Genomic DNA, 22,865 nt, shown 5'->3' on the forward strand with positions numbered 1-22,865 from the left:
CTCTTTTTTGATTACATCGGCACTGGCTGGAGCAATTATAGTCTCTAGTTCATTCCTCAGCGACTGCAGTGCCCTCCTGCCAGTCACGCTTGCCAGCTCAGCTGCTTCTGAGCACTTCCTAACCTGTCTCAGCCCAGATGAGACCAGTTATGAGAGACTCTATTTGAACCGCTTCAGCTTGCTGGATTCATTTTTACTGACCCAGATGCATACATGCATCTCAGCCTGCCAGTAGGCCCTGCCAGAGGCAGAGTTACAAGCAGCTGGGACAGCTTGTGGGCAGTAACCTCTTTAGCTGGCACAGCTCTTGCTGGAAAAAGAAGTGTGCCCATAGTTAAGGAATCCTCGTTACCAACTGTGCAAGCCTCGGGCTCTCCTCTTCTTTGTCCGAGATGCTCCTCAGAGGTATCAGAGGGAGTATGGATATTCCAACCCTAATTATTTTTGTGAACCAACCTACTTTTCATAGTGTTCTAAGGCAAACTGAAGAAGGCTGTACTATATGTAATAAAATGTGACCTTAAAATTCAGTGTTGTGAAACTTCTCAGGCTTGGAGGCAGATGCTCTCCTTTCTAGGCATCTACAGCTTCCATTTAACGTGATGCCAGAGTTGTGAGACACAAGAGCTTAAATTCATCCCTCGCTCAAGGCTGTCTTGAGTGTAAGGAGGAAGAAAATGTTTCTGATTTAAGTTACTTTAATTATACAGTATTTTCCTGTTGGACACAGCTTAGGGGCTTGGAGTGTTACTAATAATATAAGTAGGCGTTAATTTGTGGGCATAGTTCAGGAAAGGTCATAATAAACCTATCATACTGTCAGTTTATCAAGTTTATCTGTAATGTAAAACTTACTCATAGAGGGGTGATCTTTGTAACTGTGTGCATCAGATAACACACCTACACACCACTTAAATATGTTAGCACCATCTGAATTCTTAGTGACTTTTTTTAAGTATGAGTAAGTGTTTCGGTGACTCACATGTAAAAGGTTTGGGGGAACCAAACATCTCTGCCGGGGGAGAATTGAGTAGGAAGTGGCCTGATTGCCATGGGGACAGAACGAGAACAGATGTGGCACTGAAAGCAGAGTGGTACTGAGCTGTGCTACAACTCTCTAGCAATATCAAAATACTGTTTTAAGGCATTTATGGGGCATATTAAAGCAAGTAATTACTTGCTTTGTCAGGATACTTTTCATTTTATCCATTGTTCCATGCTTAGGTGTTACCTTTCTTTATGCTGATTTGTGATTTTTAGCTGTGGCATTCTTTTTTCTAACTGAAAACATTTTCCACTTTTCCTGTATTGTGGGTTGATACTCTGTTCTTCTGGACTTCAGATCTAATGCAAACTCCACAAGGGGTATTTTCTAATCTTTCTGGAGAAATTTGTCTCCCCAAGGGTCACATTTTTCTAACAAGCTGTAATTTTTTTTTTTTTAAATGTTTTCCAATTTGAAATAAATGTTTTAGATTACAGTATGTTACAGAGGGTACAGCTACTATGTATAAATGGAGTTTTAGATCTGAAGTTCATTTTTCTTTTTTTTTTAAAATATGTTTTTCTCATGAGCTTAAATCTTTGGTATTTTTAAGCAGTCCAGGTTTCTGGAACATCTTAACATTTGAGACTGTGGATTTTTTAAAATTGGTCAGTTTTAGAGCAGATTCAAAGCATCAGGGGATTTCATTAAAAGCATTCAAAAGGCCATCTTTTTAAAGAGATTCTAAAGTTCCCCTGGATACAGTGTTTGTTGTAAAGCAGTGATTTGTTATAAAGCCTAAAAAGTTGAAGTTTAGTCTTAGTAAAATATTTTGTTTCATATTCTGCCAGAAATACAGCAAGCTACTACTAAATTGTGGCATTTGCAGCAATACTATATGCCATCATTAAGAGAGACTATAGTCTGTATTTTCAGCCTGCTTCACAGATTTTTACAGTGACAGGGAGAAATGCTCTTATGTATAAGGTCCAGAACATAATGGTTGCTAATCCTGTTGTACAAATAAGGTCTGACAAGTTTGAAAGTACCGTGACATGTTTATGCATTGGAAAAATATCACCTTGATTACTTATTTGGATACTAATAATACCATCTAGTGTGTGGTTTTTTTATATTGAGATCTGAAATGGGGCAAAATTAATTAAAAGAAGCCGGAGGGTTCTAATTTTCCTGGGGAATTCTATGACTCTCTTTTACTGGCATCTCTTAAATGCTGTTTCTTAAAACAGATCATAGCATGTGAGATCTTCATGCAGTGCCACACCCCAAGGGTGCTGGAAGGCATAAACCAAAAAGGTTACTTTAAAGGAATATAGCAATAACAAGAAGTACTGTATTATTGCAGTGCTTATCTGTGTGACGAATACAAAATTCTTTTCCCTCCTCATTTGATAGGTAGAAGTTAGAATACTTAAATAGAGAAGGGATACTATAAAATAACCTTGCAAGAAAACTCACAAAAGCTATGTGTGTTGTCAAAAGTTTCCAAGTTGTCACTAGCCAAGGGACCAAACACAGTGGTATGAAAGAGAGTGATACTGAGTTGTGAAAGTCAGTGATACACTAGACTCCAGATTGCTGGAAGGGACTAAGCATCTGAGGTTTTTATCAGTCTCATCTTTTGTGAATTTGCTTACACCTATCTATCTGTTTTCTCAGCCTGTGGCTATTTGACAAATTTGAAGATTCTTCTCCTACCTTCCTTTTATCACCAAATCCTAGGAACTTCTGATAGTCAGGGTCATAAGGTTAGTACTTTGTGCTTAGTCTAGAGAAAACTGTTTTATCTTGTGCTTGCAGAAGCCCCCAGTGACAGTGTTCTTAGCTACAAATTCACTATACAATTTTTTACAATGTTCATTTGCTTTTGTCCATTACTTTACAACACAATTTAAAAAATGGGGTAAGATGGTACATATGGATCTAGTAGTGTCCCAACTGGCATGCTGAGACCCTCTGTTGATGCTGGGAAACATGACTTCTAGTTCTGCTGCTGTAATGTTTGAGGAAGGTTTTCCCTACACTCTATAGCTTATGGTGGTCTTCTGACAGCTGAGGAAGAAAAGAAGCCCAAGTCTCCTATTCCAAGAGTGTGGGCTGTATTACATTATTATCACAAAAGGTGGATACCCTTAGTAATGCCTCCTGGCAGTCCAGAATGAGTACTTGAGTAAGATTATGGCAGTTCTGGAGAGTACACTTCCTAAATCGTTCTTTTGTCTGTAAGTTTTAAATTTTATTTGCCTCCCATCTCTGGAGACAATGTATGTGGTCTGAATCTCACCTCACACGACTGAACAGCCCTACGAAATTGCTAGTACCTTTTCTCATCCTGGAACATATGCAGATTTTATTTCTATGTTTTAAATACTATTGTACAGGATAAAAGAAGTTATAGTACAAGGAAACCTCAGACTACACTCTGTAGAAACTAACCTGAGTTTTGAGGATCTATTGTGTTTCTGATTTATATACAATTCAAAACATTTGTTATCACATGTACCTGATTTCAGTTCTTGCTGATCTTTTTAAGTGTACAGGTGCTTTTTGTGCCATATTGTTGTATGTGGTGATGCAGTCTTAATGCCTCATTCTTAAACAAAATAGCCCATTGAACCAATACCCAGCAAATATATAAAATTGAATTGCTAAACCAGAAAGGAAAATATGAAATAATTTATTGTCTATGATCCTTATTAGCCAAGTTAATTGGTCTGAATTGTACTGTGATTTACAACAGTTTAGCCCATTTCCTGTAGAGTTACTTCATGTTTATGCCAATAAAACTGAAATCATATCTCTGTTTAGAGATTTTAAAGGAAGTTTTACCCACAATAGAACTACAGGAGTAGGTTATGTATGCAGTCATGTTTTTAGAAAATTTTCTTTATTTGAAAATACTTGAAATATCTTTAGTCTGTATATCAGTGCTAGGTTAACGGTTGGACTAGATGATCTTCAAGGTCCTTTCCAACCTAGATGATTCTGTGATTCTGTGATATCTACAGAACTTATTAATAGGTGGAAATATAGTGTTGAACACATGCTTCCAGCAAAATAAAAAGAGTGTAAAGAATTTACAGCTTTTAATATTTGCCCCTAGCAAATACACATTATCATTGGATGTGAGTTCACCTTTGTTGATGTCTGAGAGTACACACAAGAGAGATCAATTCCGGATGCCTTATTGGGTAGGGAGAAGCTTCAATGGCAGTTTATGCTTCATTAGATACCACAGACTCTCTGTGGAAGCAAGTCCTACAGGGAATGAATTTTCTGGTATCTATTTCAAGATACCTTCTTTGAATTAAATAGAGAGAAGGCGTGCAGGAGTCCTGGTACACAAGAAATTACTGAATGTGTGAACACATGATTGTAAACAATCCAGTTTATTAAGTTTAATAACTTACTGTTGCCCTGGGAAGAAACATACATGTGTTACCACAGGTCAGTGGATAAGGAGTACCTTGCTGTCAGTAAGTTTGTTGTTTGTCTTTCTCTGTCCAAAACCAACTTCCTCATTGCAGAACTTTGGCTTTCCCTGGAACTGGATAGACTAGCCTGAATTTGAAGCACTTCCAAACCTGTGTGATGAAACTTTTACTTAAGGAATAATAACAAGGAAGAAAAAGAATTTTTAAAAAGTGGAATCTTCAGATTAGTTATATTGTAAATGTAACCATAGAGAAGTACACTGTAGTAACTAGAGCTCTGATAGATATAGCTACACCAGTTTAAAATTTACTACCGCAGGTTATCCTGGCAATAGCAATAAGGCAGATCTCAGTGCGGCATAGTCAGTGGTGTGGTTACCAAGCAGCTCAGGAAGGCAGCTTTAAAGCTGACAGGTACAAAACCATCAGTGCTTCAGTGCTAATGTACCTTTACTGTCCCTGTGAGATGTGGATGATGTGCTGATGGTGGGTGTATGCCAGTTGACTGTATTTGATTTCCAGTTGGTTCAGCATTGTTGGCTTGTTTGCAAGGTATTCAAAGCACCTCCTTCAAATATATCAGTGACCTGGCACTTGATTATTTTGAGACTGGGTGTGCCCTGGAGGTTGCAGTCTGCCCATTGGTATACATTTGATTCTGAACAAGGGAAGGCATGCTTTCCAGTCTTTACTGGGAAGCGATCCATATCATTCCCACTCATTTGCACATGTCTCCAGCTTAACAGTACTTACTAGCTGTCATCTGAATGTTGCTACTTAAGCCTGGATAGTCCTTCTAGTTGCCTGCCATGAAAACCTTGACGGTCTGTGTTCTGACCTACACTCTTGAGGTTCGTTGTTCTTGGCTGTTGTTCTTTAGAGAAGAAACGCAAAACGGTATCAGTTCAAGTGTATGTTGCTTGTACAGCATCTTATGTATTACCACTCTACTGATGTCATTCTTACTTCTGCTGATATAGTGGGGATAATTTTAATTTCATAGCCTATACTTTATATATCAGTTTCACTTTACCTAGTAGTCAAAATAGGTTAACAGGTGATGTAGGTGCCATACTGACACTTCCCTGACCAACATATTCGTATATTGAAGTACTTCTCAGGAGACAGGCTACAAAGCAATTAAGTTTCATACTAGGGTGTCTGCATCCAAACTGGAACATCAAAATTTTCATTTTAATTATTATGTTCATGACTGAGATGGTAGAGCATGGTCATGTACCAAAAGGTATCATAATTATTGAACATTATATAATTTCAATGCAGAAGTCTTTATAATTGCAGATACATCTATCTAAACTCTGACAACACCTGCAATTAATTTCTGCAATGCTATTTTTTAAGTGCAGAAAGCTTGGTCATATTGTGAATCAGTTTGCTGCAGCTAAGTTACATAGAAGTAATAATTTTCTATTTCAAAGTTGTGTGAGAGACATTGCTTCTGTGGTTTCATTTTTGAAAGATATTAACTGGAAGGTAATTTCTTGTCATATCTGCTCTATTTTCATCTGAGCATTATGCTTTTTCTTAACTGAAAAACATATCTGTAATATGTGTTAATTTTTGTGCCAGAGTATACCGTTCTGCTTGGGTTTAATGTCATTTTCAATTTCTGTTATAGTAGTGTATTGTAGTCATGTCTCTGAAAACATATATCCATTTCATAAATTAATTGTGTCCATGTGATGTTTCAAATCTCAGCTTTTCTTTACTTTATGAAGAATTTGGTTCAAATCCTCATCATTCATTAACTTGGTAAATGTCTTCTCCCCTTTGGCTTTAATGCCATCCACCTTGTTCCCTTGCCATTCCAAATGTAGCTGTTCAGATCACCTTCAAAGGTGTAGCCTAATTGGTTGCTATCCTTCCTCCAGTATCAAATGCAAGTTATTGTTTTATTGAGGTTTGTTGAGACTCCATTCTTGATGTTCATGGATCCCACACACATGAAATCCAATTGTTTTCATTTTCCAGTGGATAGACCCTATAGGTAAATTTATATTTCTGCTCCAAGAAGTTCAGAGTGTAGACCCCTATTAATCATCCAGTGTAATCTTTTTGTAAAAAGTATCCAACAACTAGTTGCTAATTTTTTTTTGTGACATCAGTTGGAAGAAATATTAGATTGGTTGTATATTTTTAAATCCCTCCTCAAATATATTTCACCTAGATTAAAATGAAACCTCTGAGTAAACATGCAAGCAAATTGTCCTGGAGTGGTACCAAAGAGAATTGTGTTAAATGTTTGTGAGACAGCCTGAGTGGATAGTTCATGATCTTAGTTGTTCTCTGCAGACCTTATCTCTCATTCTTTCTCTTTTCCCACATTAGTAATGGAAAATAGTCAAGATCATTGCTTCTTATGAGCCTGTGGTAAATGTGATTGAAAATAATTTCTTTCTGAGTGCTCAGTGAGGTTTTTAGGAAGAAGGTATTGATCTCTCCTCTTAAGCTGTGATTCATCTCACCTAACTTCAGATTTCTTACAGATAGATGTCTAGGTGTAAGTTATTTGTTGTAGATTTCCCATATGGTGAAATACATGATCTATGTGATCTATTTTGTTTTCTCCATTGATTATAAAGGGAGCCCAGGATGCATAGATTTAGATGTCTTAACTTTCAGATACCTAAATTAGGAACAGAGTAATCCTCTTTAATGAAGACATTTCAAGGTTCTGGGTCACCCTAGGAGAGCAGAAGCAGCATAGATCATGTGCAGTTAATGACAGTCTCAAAGGAAAATAAAAAGGGGAGGCCAAAGTGAATGTGAAGACTGAACTCTACTCTGCTTTAGTGGACATGTCACCCCAAACCTATTGGTGAAGTGATGCTGGACTCTTGCTTTTCAAACTCTGCCACTTGTGGGTATAAGTCAGAAACTTTACAGGCAGTAATTCTGTCCTAACCATTTCATTTAGCCATTAGGGAGGGATAAGGTAAGCCTTAGAGATGCTCTGTATTCAATAGCTTGAGGTTCCAAGGGACAACTGAAAGTGATGGTCTATCAATCACTTCTTTTTGGTCAAAACCTTCCTGGAAGGCTGTTGTGGTTTAACCCCAGCTGGCAACTAAGTCCTACACAGCCACTCACTCACTCCCCTCCCTGTGGGATGGGGGAGAGAATCAGAAGAGTAAAAGTGAGAAAACTCATAGGTTGAGATAAAGACAGTTTAATAGGTAAGGCAAAAGCTGCATGCACAAGCAAAGCAAAACAAACCACTTCCCATCGGCAGGCAGGTGTTCAGCCATCTCCAGGAAAGCAGGGCTCCATCATACATAACTGTTACTTGCGAAGACAAATGCCATAACTCTGAACATGCCCCGCTTCCTTCTTCTTCCCCCAGCTTTATATGCTGAGCATGATGTCATATGGTGTGGAATATCCCTTTGGTCTGCTGGGGTCAGCTGTTCCAGCTGTGTCCCCTCCCAACTTCTTGTGCACCCCCAGCCTGCTCGCTGGCAGGGCAGTATGAATCACAAAAGGCCTTGTGTAAGCACTGCTCAGCAATAACTAAACCATCCCTGAATTATAAACACTGTTTCCAGCACAAATCCAAAACACAGCCCCGTACTAGCTACTGTGAAGAAAATTAACTCTACCCCAGCCAAAACCAGCACAAAACCCCAGATGCAGGAGATGGGATCACGATGCAAAGTGAGAGAGCTGTTCTCATGGGATTCCTCAGGTTGGCAGATCTACTGTATCATCCAAGTGGCAGAAAGCAAAGTAGAAGAGGTCCAGTGGTCACATCCTTCTTTGTTAAGTGTTGCCCTGATGAATTTTGGGAGAAAAAGGTAATCACATTTTTTCAAAGAAATTCCATATGAACTCTGCAGACTGTAGTAACTAGATGTGTGATAATGACCTGGTGTCCATATTTCATAATTTAGTTATACATTTAAACTGTTATGTTAGAGCTACTTTTTTGCCATGATTAAAGAATCCGTGTTTCACTGAGCCCAGTATTAATGTACTCCAGATTCTGTTTCTTTAGAAGAGTAACAGATGTTCACAGTTTGGTGCAATTTTCAGATGAGCAATGCTGTTTATAATAAATTTTCCTGAGACCACCCAATTCATTTCACTTGCAACTTGAACCATGTCCAAGTGTTGATCTCAGGAGATGTAAGAGAGATGTAATAATTCTGTGCCCCACCCAGTTCAAAAGACATGACTTAGTATAGATGGAATTTAAATATCTATACTTCCAATCAACATAGAAAGTCAAAGTTGTATCTTGCATGCCATGAAAAATGGAGGTGGAAATAGCAACATTCTTGCTTTCATTCATCAAGTATTCATAGGGTCTGAAGATGTATATTGACAAGGTCTGAATGAAATAAAGTTATAAACCAAAGATGAACAGGTGAAAAAGCACAACACAGCAAGTAAAAACAAAGAAAGTGATATTTATCCTGGAAAATGCAGATTTATTAAACACAGAAAAAAATCAGAAATGCAGTATTAAATATAGCTTGGGATGAGGTGTAGGGATGCGACACAATGCATCATATCTTGTTAGAAACAGATGCAATAAATTTTGTGCTGCATTAACCAAAACAGTGTGATTTTGATATGTCTCTATCTGGGACAATATGTTTAGCGTCAAGCATTGAACAGCAAAAATTCTGTTGATGGGGTTTAGGGATGTTAGAAAGGAAGTATTGAGGAAATTTGGGTGACAGAAAGTGAACCTTTAATCCATGTCTGTGCATTTATAAGAAGTCCTAACAACTTGATCATATCAGTTTTGTCAAGGTATGGAACAACTCCCAAAGGAAAAAAGAAGCTCTGAATGACTTGAGACCATAAAAATTAAACAACAGTTCTGAATTGACAGTAACTGGTACTGAATGAAACAGATTTTTTTCTTTCCTGACATTTATTGTACTTTATACTTAACATTTAGTGCAGTGTTATTTTGAGATTATAAACCGAGAACTCAGAAAAAAGCATTGAGAGGTTCCTATGGCAACCAGTGTGCACATTATCTATATGAGCATTATGATTACAGTAATGGGATATTGTGGTATTGAGTCTTGGTGTTTGGCAGGTATGTATTTTGCAGTATGAGTTAATAGATGAATGTAGAGTTGGTTATAAATGGCATTCAAATCAATGATCTGAATTTATTTTTTGCAAGAGAGTTGCTCTACTGCATGATGAAAGTAATTTCTTTGAATTTCTTGAAAGCACCTTGGCTGGAGGGTTCTGAGCTGCATTTTTCTTACGTGGTTTTTAGTCACGGTGAATACTCAGCCCTGTCCTCTGACAGCAGTCATTCTCCAGTCAGAACACGAGGATTTTCATAATTGTGTGCAGTTGTGTCACAACAGCCAATGTATGAATACGCAGATTGACAGGACGCTCTGATCCCCCAGCTCTCAATGGCTTTTGTGTTTGCTTAACTGCTTTTCAGCAATGAAGATGCTATTTCAGCATCTTCCTTTCAGCTGGAGCCAGAAATACAGAATGCAAAGGAAACAGTGCTGCTGTGAAGACTGCTGAAAGAGATTTTTTTTCTTAGTTAAAAATAAATAAATTCATTAATCATTGCACCTCACTGTTATCTTTTTTCCCCCTCTCTTTTTCAACTAGCAACTAAGGGCAGACTGCCTCTTCAGTAATTCTTGTGTGCTGGTTGTTAATGAAATTCCAGACTTTCTCATTTGGAAATGAAAAAATATTTTGTCAATGCCTTGGTTACACATGCCATGGTAGATATTAGAAACTACCTGCTTTTTATAGTCTTATAATAGTCTTGAACTGAATATGTCCCTGACTTTTGAAGAGTGACCTGTCTTGCTCAACAACAAAAGGCTTATGCTTCTAAGCCTGAACTTAAAATTTTCTCTATTTCCACTTTTTATTTAGTTTTAAAATAATGTCCTGAGAAAGTCAGTTGCTTGCTTTGTTTTTAAGTTTTTCTTTCTGTTTTTCTTTACAAAAATAAGAGAAATGTTGAAACTTACATTAGAAAACATATGGGATGTAACCTTAATTCCTGCTCTAGCTCTGTTTCCCAGGAAACGAATCAGAGCAGCATGAAAAGGATCTAAAGCTCCTCGATCCAGTGCAGAAAAAGTGAAGGCAGGTCTAAAAACTGTCTTTTAAGGCAATGACTGCTAAGGACCTCTTACAAAGCTGTGGTGTGAGAGCTTTTTGGGGAGTGGAGTCTGAGTAAAAGGGGAGCCTTTTGGTGGGTCTGCAGTATGCAAACCTGGAGAAATTGTCATCTAGGCGATTCTGCAACCTTTACTTACAGTTACTCAGGAAAGCTGTATTAATTTAGACAATCCATTCCCATGGGGACCACAAATAGTTCCTGGGGTTGTCAGATTGCTTGTGATCAAGTGGCTGCAAAGGTGTCTTGGAAGTCCCTGGACTTCTGCCACCTGGGCTGTGAGAGTGGGCAGATGCGGTTCCCATCTGCACAGGCGTGCAGCTGTAACCGTGCTGCATGGCAGGCGCATCCGTGCTACCTCTGCTGGTGCTGCTTTGTCAGGGGAAGAAGAGCTATAAACCCCCTAGCCCAGTATATCCTCACCTACTTCATAAGTCCTGCTGTGCCATTCATGGAGAAACATTTTACTTCAGAGCAGTGCATTTATGAAATAAAAGCAAAGTGTTCAAGTATTGCATTTTTGTGAGTTGTTTGTAATGATAAAGCTTCCAGATGTTACTGGTAAACTACAGTGTCACATTATGGTGCTGCAGCTGTTACTGAAATTGGACTAACGCTGTCTTCCTATGGATAGGGAGATTAGATTAGCACATGCACCAATTTGGCAAAACCCCCACATTAACTATACTTAGTTTTGCTCTTGCTTTCTCTGGAAAGTTCATACAGCCTGGCCATGACTGTGTATTTTTTAATTTGCTACCTTCTTTACAGCCTCTTTTGTCTTCTCTTAAAAGCGTGTCTCCCTTATGTGATCTTAACTTTGTGTGCTGCTGATAATGACTTTGAACTAGAGCCGGTTGAGAATTTTCCATCAGAAAAAATTTCAACTAGAAATGACTGCAAAACAAATCTGTCAAAAATGTTTTACTGTTTTTTTTAAAAAAATACCTTTTCTAATAGGAAAATCAAAGCATACTATTCTGTTGCGTTTGGTTTGACCTGGTTTTCAGTATTTCATTTTACAAAATTGGACTCAAGATTTTATCTTTGAGTTAGTTGAAAAAGCAAAACCAAACCTCTTGAAACTGTATGGCACACTGAAACTATTCTTGATAACAAGTGATAATTTTTGCAAAACTTTTTTCCCCTGAAAATAAATACTGAGTGAATTTCTTCAAAAATAGCAGAGTTCTCTGTGTGAGTGACAGATATAAGCACATTTTGCCTGTGTTTCTAAAGACTGCTCCAAAAAAAGAATGTGCTTACAGGTGTTTGGTCAAGTGTTGAGATGCTCCTGTCCTCCCGTTGTGAAAGGGACAAATACGTTATTCAACATGTGTCATGTTAAGAAATAGCAAGCAAGGAAACATTATTTTAAAAAGAAAGATGCAACTTTTTCTAGTTCAGTAAAGCCTGGAGCTCAATGTTAGCTTAAATACAATCAGGAGATGATAGAAGCCATAAGAACAAGTGAGAGTGTGGTTTTGTCATACACCAATACTAATAAGTATTAGAAATACTGGTAACCAAGACTGTGAAAGATCCAAAAAAAGTTAACGTGTTTATGCTTTTATTTTATACAGTTATATCCAATTTCAAAGTTTGATCTTTCTTCTTTCAGAATGATCAGTCTATGCAAGATATGCAGATAATGGGAGGAGATGATCTTTCAAAGCTGACTGGGAAGGTTTGTTAATTTTAAATTTAAGAAAGAAAATAGATTTGCTAAAAGCACTTGAGAAAAGCTGTGTAATTTTTCACATGGACTGTCAGATACTAATACTGGAATCAAAGAAATTTATTCATCTATTAAATTGCTGTAATGACATTGCTTTCAGATTGCAGATGCCTAAAAATGTCAGAATGTAGTCCTTCCATCCTAGTGTAGGCATTTTCCAATAGGTATACACATAACATCAGTGAGACTGTGGGCAAAATCCTTGCTGGAATGCTTCCCCTGAGCTTGTTTATGTCTTGGAGCCTTGTTTTTTCTGCCTTCGATGGGTGCATGCAAACAAACTGCACATTGAGTATCCCTATTGAATTCAGCATATGAAGAGTTTAATACAATTTTGCCTACTGGACAAAGTTCAGTTGTGGAACCTTTCATTCAGATGATCAAATGGGATTTTTTTTTATTTCAGCATCAGCCTGGCTGCATGACTGAATTTGCTTTGCATTATGCTTGAACATTATACTAATGAAAGAGAATGGTTTGAGTCAGTGAAAAGGCCATTTTCATCCAACCAGGGTAATACAAAGCAGTACTTTGAAGAGGAAGGAGGGCTGATTTCATTAGGCAAATGGTCTATGTGAAAAATTATCAGAAATGGATTCTTTACTTATGCATTGAGGCAACATAATACTTATCTTGTTCTTTGTACTGCATGTGCAGTTACTCTTATTAGCTGGCACTAAATAATACCAGTTCCTTCAAACCACTCAAATGTAGCACTAGCAAACTTGTTTGTTGTACTATAGCACACAAGAAAAAGAAGAGAAAACCTTAACTTTAAATTTTTCATTAATATTAAATAGGTTTTGATGCAGCTAGAACTTAAATGAAGAAAATACTGTAATTTAGTGATATGTATGTCCTCAATTTGCACTTCTAAATACTCCTGCTAGGCGTTTGTTTCCAAATGATCACTAAAGCATTAGTCATGTTCTTGGGAAATATTAATTAATTTGCTACTTTCTAATATTCAAACACTGGAGCTACCTGTTTTTCTGTGATGATTTTGCGTATGTTTCTCTACCTCACAGGTAGTCCAAACGCTTTCTAAGCTTCCAGGTCCAGCTCCCCTTCCCCATCTTCCAATCCCAAATTTTCTCAATGAATGATTTCAGTTATTAATATCTTTTCCAGACATAATCTTTCTAGTATCATTTGAATTCACTGGGGCAAAACATTACTTTCTTTCGCAGGACTTTTGTGTATTTGTGTACGTCCACACGTGTATGAGAGAGAAGGAAAATTTCACCCCAAATAGTTCTGTGTTTTCCAAAACTGAAGTAAATTGTTTTGTTATAGTGAAAATCCCGGTGACTTTTTCTCATTGGCACGGCCCTCCTGTTCCCAGGTATGGAGCAGGACATAAAATTTGGCTGTTGGGAAGCTAGGAGATACTTGGGGAGAAGACTGAACAGCAATATAGTTTAAGGGGCTGGTAAGGAGGCTGGGATCTTGGGTAGGTGTGAAGAGGCTGGTTTGGGAATGAAGATGGTTGCTGATCAGGAAGGGAGCCCAGTGCTGGAAGCTGGCTGTGGAGAGGCTGAAGCAGAGCAGGAGGCGGGGGCTGGGACTGCCAGGGGAGCAGACTTGATGAAAGGGCATATTTGGTGGTTGTTTGCATGTGTGGTTGTCTGTGACACAGCTGATGTATGAATAATTAAATAGCATTTTCACTATAACACCCGAGAATGGGGTTTCCTTAAGACTTATTTTACTTACTGAAAAGCTGGGACACAGCGCTTGAGCTCAGATGTTCATACTTGCACGTCTAAAGTTGGATATGTGAAGGAGTGGCCTTATGTCCACAGATGCCAACTCCTCCATCTGTTGTTGACTTAAGCAATTAGTGCAAGTATTCAGCACATTTTACTAATCAGCCATTTGCAGACTGATTCAGAGCCTCCTACAGTCAATGTAAATCTTTCCCTGAAGTGTTTTTTAGTTACCTTAGTTTAGCTGCTGGCTTTTAAAACTGCTGGCTTTAGTAACCATTCTAAGTCACTGAGTGAATTAGTGGAAGACTTAACTGATAGAATTCAGCTTCCCTGCTTTTAAGCGAGCTGGGTGCTTCTTCTGCCTGCTTGGAGTACTTACTAAGAAAAGATTGTAATTGTATTGAAAAATTAATATGCCAGGTTAAGTCCCATTAACTTAATGATCATGGAAGATGTTTTCAAAAGTGCCAGCATGCGTTTGGAATGTAAGTTCCATTAAGTTTCTGTAAAGTTTAAAAGCATGAATAACGTAAACAGTTTTGAAACCTGCAGACAAAATATTCTGAGATTTTGATCTTAAAGTGCTTTTCATTAAGTAGTGATACCTGGAACCTCAGCTAGCCTATAATCTTAGTGAACAACAAAATTATTTCCATGCATTACTTATTTTTGGAAAAAAAGATTACTGAGTATATTCATGAACATGCTGTTCTATAACAATGTTTTTTTCAGAGAAAGCTTAAAGCAAAAAATTTTAAAAGCTAATTAAAAAGAGGCTGTTAAGGATAATAGCTCTTCAGAAGGAAGAATATCTCCTATGTACTTCTCTACAATATGCTTTTGTTTATAAAAATATCATAAGCCTGGGAAAAACATATAATGACCCAAACCATGAAAAAGATAAATATTCTGAGAGGAAAGTTAGCATACAGACCCAAACTGTTAGCTGAAGAAGATCATCCCAAATTTGAAGTTCTTCTTCTGTGAAGAACAAGTCACAGAGGCAAGAATGAAGATTTCCATGGCATGAATCATTAATAAAGGTACTTGAAGAATGAGTCCTGATATAGCTTAAGACTCTAATGCTTTGTAACCGTTTCTATGCAGAAAAAATATAATTTTAAACCCTCTGCTTTAATGATGTAAGTAGTGAACATAAAATTTCTCAGTAGCTGATTTCATAGTTAAGTAGCTGCTTAGTTTTCAATTACTTTAAAGCTGAAATGCTCATTTGGGTAAAAATTATCATTAATGTTTGTAAAGAGGAACAAATTTTGAAAACAGGGAGATAATTAATAACTGTCCAGAAAACTAGATGCACTGTTTCAAAGCAAAATGTCTATGAAAATTTATGTAGATGTGGAGAAAGAACAAATAATATAACCCTGTTTATTATTAATACTGTAATCATACTGTAAAAATTCATAACATATTTTAAAGTATTTGTGACATTTAAACAAAGTTAATTTTAAAACATCTAGGAACTTCAGTAGATTCAGCTGTACCAGAGTTGTGAGTTATCACTGCCATTTACGTCTTATGTGTGTATATTTTGTCCCAAGAGCTTTGGAGCTGGTTACGTGATCCAAAGTCTCTGCTGACAGGAATTATTCTGTATATCACTCCATATGTAGTATGTCCTATAACCTTTCAGAAAAGCTCCTATACCATTTTGACTTGTCTCCTTGCAAATGAGACAAGTTAGACAAAATCATAAACTTAGAGTTTATATCATTTTGCAATTAAATACTTATTACAGTTGTATAATGTATTTGATGTCAAAATTAGATCTATATATTTCTGTCATCACTACTGCATAACATAGAATGTGAACAAAATCATTCTTATATGTTAGGTTAATAAGAACTTCTAATTAAAACAAAGTAGATATGTAGTTAGCATGATACAATTACGGAGCCAGTGAATTTCTGATATTCCATCTGTCTGTAATATGGATCAATGCTATGTTCTTTATGAAGGACTATTCCCCTTGTTCATATTGAGTAGATCTTGTTGACAGCCAGTGGTTTTGGTATTTTCAGAGAAGTGTAGAAGGTAATAAATAGCGATCAAGAAAATAAGAAAATGAATGTCTTGTATTCTCTCTGTACTTCATTGCATTAGTTTGAGCATTCCATCACTACTCTGATGCTCTCCTAAAATGACTGATCAGCTCATATCAAAAAGAGGTTTCACTCAGAGGAAGATATTCACCATGCAGCACTTCTCACTTCCTTCTGGCAGGATTTGTGCTATAAAATCTCCAAACTTCCTTTATATGTCTCACCTAAATCAATTCATGCACTATCTATCATTTTCTTGCTCCACTTGTCATATGAGAAGATGTTCCAGGAACATAATGCAATCTCACTTTCTTATGCCTCTCATTTCTTCTTTTATTTTACTGAACCATTTTCTCTGCATGTCATAGGTTCTAACAACAGTTCTGAAAGCTGTTTTTCTAGCATCCTCCTAAACATGTTAGCATTTCGGTATTTAATAAACCATACATGTGGCAGCTGTGTAACACAAAGTTTTATTCTCTAGATTTAAAATACATATTATCCTCACTATTCCAAGTTTGTTTCTCAGAATTCTGTTGGTTCTATACTTATTATTTTTTTCTCCTTCAGTATTCGCTGCCTTGACTAATGTTGTACTTTCTCTCCCTATATGCATTCCTTTCTGGAATAGCACCCATAAATTTGTAGAAAAAATAATGGCTTTCTCCTTAGAACATTATGTACATTAGCATTATTTATATGGCAGTAAAAGTATACAAAATCCACTATACACTTCTGCAACAATCACATCCCCCACTCGTATCTACATCTTACTGTATTCCTATCAGACGTGCAGCCTTGCCTTTTTCATCTTTTCAAAGGTTGACTTTATGTGTCTTGAAGCATTCTATGTCTTCAATACCTCTACTTAACTGCCATCCTTAGTCACTTCTGTTGTTCTGCATTTTTGCTTAATTATATTTTATGGTGTCTACACTTCTGACAGTTGCCATCCTTCACTGCTTTTTCCACAGCAAAAGACACTATTTTTTTCTTCCCCAAAGTCAATCACCTTTCTTTGCACTTCCTTCTTAGGTAATCTGTTCTATTGTTCATCATTATTTTCTTTTTTTGTTGTTGTTCTGAAAGAAGGAAAGTACAAAAAAAACTTCCCAGCCTTCCTATCCCATTTTTCACATGGGCTCTGCTCACCCACTATCTGCTTCTACATCATACGTATTCATAATTCTGTTGATTTCGCCTGTGTCCAGAAAATCCTTTTCCAATTCCAGATGATCAGAAAATTACACTTTTTCCTTCAAGTAAGAGAATGGAGACAGTGATCCATTCCTGCATTACCTTTAGATTGATTATGGTAATTTGCTCTACTTCTTATGCACAACAGAAGCATGCTGTAAAGATGGCTGCAAGCAGAACACGTGCTTGTACAGCATTCAGCACAATGCTCTCTAAGAACAAAACGTCAGTGAGAGCATATCATCCTGCCCTCCATTATGTCTCCCATTCTGTTAACTCTTGGAGATACTGAACTAGTTTTACAGACTTCAAGTAGCTGGAGTCTGTATACATAGACTCTTAACGCACTAGCCAGCTTGCTCCCATCAGTATCTGACACTGACTAAATCGAGTTTCTAAAAAAAAAACAGTTCTGAGATATGATATATGTCCTTTCAGGAATCAGCCCAGCAGAAAAGATTAAAATCAGACACCCATGACCTTTTTAGTAGAAAGCTCCTACTTAGATGTCTAATTTCTCAAAAGTCTTTCATACTATTTTCTAACATTTTGATGATGTCATAGTATATGTGGATTTCATTCCTGTGCATGCTGTAAAATGATTTCACTTCTAATAGCAGTCCTTGTAGCTTCCTTTGGACCTCTTCACTGAAACTTGATGCATTATTGTTTAACCTTTTGTTTGCTGATGATTCTGCAGCCCTATGGCACTGCTTCTTCAAGCTTTACTTAAGTTGTCATAAAATGTCTTGTTTAATTGGTGGTACCTGAGGTTCGCCAAATACAATGCTAAGAAAGCAAGTACTGCAGGTATGGTGACTAAGCTGATAATCCGTTAAGAATTGTTTGAAGAATCACATTATCAATTTATGTATTTCTGATGATATGGAGTACACATGAAAAGAAGGTGTCTTTAGAAATAATGTAACTGAAAATGCAAACTTCTGAATGGAAATTGAACTAAAGGGAATGAAAATGCACTGTTTTGTAGCCTTCCACCTCCCCCCCAAAAAAAGAAATAGAGATAGGTAAAAAGGGGCTGAATCTTTTTTTTTTTTAGTCTTTTGTATTTTTTACAAATATGCCTTCATCTGTGGAACTGGATGTATAAAAGAACTCACCTTTTCCAGCAACTGTGTATTCATGCATACTTTATAAGCTGGTATAACTAACTATATGTTACATGTATCCCCAAATAATTTAAGAATAGTTCTATCCAAGAAGGAGAGAGGAGGGAACTCAGGACACTGATGGGGACTCGAAGATAAAAGTATTTCCATCATTCCCAATTTCCATGTATTTTCTCCACTTGTAAGACCACCATTACCACCATATGAAGTAGGATGAAATGTCTGTCTAGGCTTGTATCATGTCTTCAGCAGCAGACAACTGGAATTTTATTAGGGAAAGGATATATGAAAGACAGCAAGAACAGAGACTTCCAAAATCCAGATTACATCTGGACTATCATTTTGAATACACCCAGTGCTAGAATTGTTACCAATGTCTGTGTCATCTCTTTGTAGCTGCAGTTACACCTCTAGTCCCACAAGATTCTATAGCAAGGAGTTTCATATTTAAGTAGCATCTGAAAAAGTTCTTTCTTTTAAGCTTGCTACCTGTTTACCTTCAGTGAGTTTACAAGACTTAGGTAAATCTGCCTTTTTGAATTGCTTCCTTAAAAATTTCTGCAAATTTTGCCACACTAAGGTTCATTTTTTTTTTTTTTTTTCCCCAGTATGGTTACTTGGCCTGATCACAAACAGAGCTTTGCTTAGAGATTCCTATATTTTAAGGTCCAAAAGCACGGTTATATTTTTGTCCAAACTTCTGGGTAATTAGATTGAAGGGTCCCAAATGATAATTTCTTTGCTGGGCCTACAGTTTCTCTTTTGAGTTACCAACTATTTTGATTTAAAGGCTTGATGCAGAAGCCTCCATACTTCAGGCATCTATTGCCAACAGTCAACCATCATCACTGCTAAAATGGTGAACCTGATTTTCTCTTCTGAATTTGGATAACTTTTTGCCTTTCATTGTTGCTTTTTATAATACCTTTGCCTACTAGATTGAGCAGCTTGCCATTTATCAAATTTATCTTGCCACATGGTTGCATATTTGCCTATCATCCAGTCATTATTTAAGCTTCTTTTGGATAAACTAATACAGTGGAAGCCTGCTGTAAAGTACTGGCATAGGATGTAAATGAGACAAGGCTAGAACATAGAATTAATAACAGGAAATTAATGCTAGGCAATTGATATAGTTGGAAAAAACAAAATTTCAAGCAATGCAGATCCTTCTCTTGGTCTGAACAGAATTGGCAAACTTCAAGCTAAATCCAGATTGGGAGAAACTCTTAATTTTAATCTAATGTGGTTATCAGACAATTTGGGAGAAAAAAGTAATTGCCCTACATGATCACCTACCCTGTGACCAAAGGGGCAGATAAAAATGTTAAGAATTCCTCTGAGCTAAAATAAGAGAGCAAATTATCAGCTGTGGAACACTGATAAATGAGTTGGAGGTCAGCTGCAGTTGAAGATTATAATGTGCCGTAAAGCCAGTATTTTATTGAGTCCGTATTTCTAGTCTATACTGCAGTTCTGGATTTTTGTTCCCAGGCTCAGCTTTTGAAGGTATTTTGTGGTCTCTTTGAGGTTGTGGACTGAAAGGTCAAAGTTCTTTTGTGAAAAATGTTCTCCCACTGGGAACTGGGCTGTTAAATAAAAGCTATTACTTCCTGCTACAAACCTTACTTCACTCACTGTAAGGTGTTTTTTCCAGGTCTCAAATCATTATTTTCTCAGTCTTAAGTTCTTTCTGGGTTTTTTTAAATGGCTTTTATCCTACTGATTTTATGCTGAAACATTTAAGGAGAAAATACCCTCTTCATGTACCTACCTGTTTTTCTTGCTATATATGCAAGGGCTGTGTTTGTCCTCTTAGCTGTAGTATTGCATTAAGTATGGTTGCTTATTTGATTACTTAAGTAGAGTTTCTGCTTCCCAGGAAATACTCCCTCTTTCTAAATATGCAACTTAGCATTTTACATTGTTAAAATTTTACATTTTATGTGAATCCCAAGACAGCCTTTTCCTCAAACTCTTATTCAGTGCTAATTTCAAAGCACTGATATTTCATAGCAGTTTTTCCTTTGAAATCAGTCTTCTGAATGGAACATAAAATCAGAATCTAGAAAAAATTGTTATTCTTCTCCAGGAAGGTGAAAAATAGTTTCCATAGCACTTACTACTGTCAGGCAGGAGGCATACGTGATCTCATTACTCTGCTTGGTCTTGTTAACTGACATTGTTCCATTTATTACTGACCTGTAGGAAGGTGAACAATAGAAATGTTTTGACTCAGGGCCGGAGTATTTTTCAGTTTATTACCAGTCAGGATTTTTCTTACATGTATTATAATAACCTACTTTCTTGCCATGTATAAGGTCATGTGGGTTTGTAAAGCAGCAAACTACAGATTTTCAATTTTTGCAGATTTCCAGTCCATTATTAAAAATTTTAAAATTCACAGATACATTGAAATTTATTATAAAAGTGGAAATGTGGCTTTTTAACATGAGACAAATTCACATGGAATGCAGGGATTAGAAATTATTTCTTTTTCATTTTACATAGTACTACTATTGTAAAAACCCTCCTGCTTTTTCCAGATGTCCCAAGACATGCTGCTCTGAACCATATCTACTACTGTCTAAAAAAGGATATAAGAGCAGAAATTTTATTTTTGTGTAGATCCAGTTCACACCCCAAATATTATTTCTGCTCAGTGCAAATGTCCATGTGCAGAATCAAAAATTGTGTGCACCCTGATCACTCAAAATGGGAATTTTAAACTTCACAGCACCCCTTTGCATTTTAAAACACAGTTAGAGTACAATTTTAGGGCCAGTGCTCTTTAATGTTTTTATAAATGACTTGAACACAGGAATTGAATGCACGTTAAGTAAGTTTGCCAATGACACTAAACCAGGAGGAGCTGTGGACTCCTTTGAGAGTGGAGAAGCCTTACAGAGAGATCTGGATAGGCTAGAGAGCTGGGCAATCACCAACGGTATGAAAATTAACAAGAGCAGTTGCTGGATTCTCCACCAGGAACGGGTTAATCCTGGTTATACGTACAAACGGGGACGAGAGGCTGGAGAGCAGGCCCGTGGAAAGAGATCTGGGGGTTTGGGTTGATGGCAAGTTGAATATGAGTCAACGGTGTGCCCTGGCAGCCAAAATGGCCAACCGTGCCCTGGTGTGCATCAAGCCCATCATAGCTGGCTGGTTGAAGGAGGTGATTGTCCCACTCTACACTGCACTGGTGCATACTGTGTGCAGTTTTGGGCACCTCAGTGTGAGAAGAACATCAGACTATTAGAGTGTGTCCAGAGAAGGGCAACCCAGATGGTGAAAGGTCTTGAGGGCAAGACTTACGAGGAGTGGCTGAGGTCACTTTGTTTGTTCAGCTTGGAGAAGAGAAGGCTGAGGGTGACCTCATCCCAGTGCACAACTTCCTCAAGGCGGGCAGTGGAGGGGGAGGTGCTGATCTCCTCTCTCTGGTGACCAGTGATAGGACACGAGAAGATGGAATGAAGCTGCATCAGGGGAAGTTCAGATCAGACATTAGGAAAATGTTCTTCACTGAGAGGGTGGCTGGTCACTCGAACAGGCTCCCCAAGGAAGTGGTCATGGCCCCAAGCCTGTCAGAGTTCAAGGAGTGTCTGGACGATGCTCTTAGTCATATGGTTTAGTTTTAGGTAGTCCTGTGAGGAGCGGGGAGTTGGACTCAATGATCCTTATAAGTCCCTTCCAACTTGAGATATTCTATGAATCTGTATTGCACCAGTCTACTTCCTGCCAGCTACATGGTAGAAACAGCTGTAAACACAGGATGAATCACAGTCATGCATATCTATCAGCTCCCAACCATCCCTCTGATCCATCAGCAATGAAAGCTGCTGATTCTCTTGGAACAACTCAATAGTCTCGGAGAGTTGAGCCATGCCCCTTCTTTATTTGGACTATATAAGAAATCTTTCCGGGACATATTTTAAAAAACTGACTGTTCTCTGTGTCTCACTGTAAGATAATATTAGCACCATTATCAGATTTCTGGACATACTTCACAGATTGTATCGGTGAAGATGGCTGTACTCTGAAATTAAGCCATCTTAGGTCTAGTCAACATGTCAGTAAATATTCCTATTTCCTGTTCTCCAAGCTCCAAAAATAGACAGAAAATATCAAATGCATGCCAGAAGGCTGGGTTACTTTTCTTGTGGCTTCATTCTCTGCATTTGCCTCAGATATATCTGAAAGGACAAAACAGTCTTAATCTATGTGGTACAGGAGCTTCAAACACATATACTTGAAAAAAGATCTTTTCTTCAGCACCCTTTAGCTTCCTATCATTTGTCCAGCTGTCAGCTACTGCTGTAGCACCACAAGCTGATGACTTTTACCAGTCTCCTGCCCACCAGCTCATGGGTGGATTTCATGGTGAAGCTGAATAAGGTCTTTAACCTAGCTGTGACCTTTCACAAGATATGCTGGATGTAG

At 37.5% G+C, this 22,865-nt stretch overlaps 1 protein-coding gene across 1 annotated transcript in view; it reads left to right on the top strand.

Annotated features, from left to right (window-relative positions):
- PRTFDC1 (phosphoribosyl transferase domain containing 1) overlaps positions 1-22,865 on the top strand; it is a 49,564-nt gene that overhangs the window by 15,765 nt on the left and 10,934 nt on the right. Inside the window, exon 4 of the mRNA XM_074833963.1 lies at positions 12,207-12,272. Coding sequence (XP_074690064.1) covers positions 12,207-12,272 — 66 coding nt within the window. The remainder of the gene's footprint in view (positions 1-12,206; positions 12,273-22,865) is intronic.

This window comes from Strix aluco, chromosome 1, assembly GCF_031877795.1.
Source record: "Strix aluco isolate bStrAlu1 chromosome 1, bStrAlu1.hap1, whole genome shotgun sequence".
Lineage (NCBI taxonomy): Eukaryota > Metazoa > Chordata > Aves > Strigiformes > Strigidae > Strix > Strix aluco.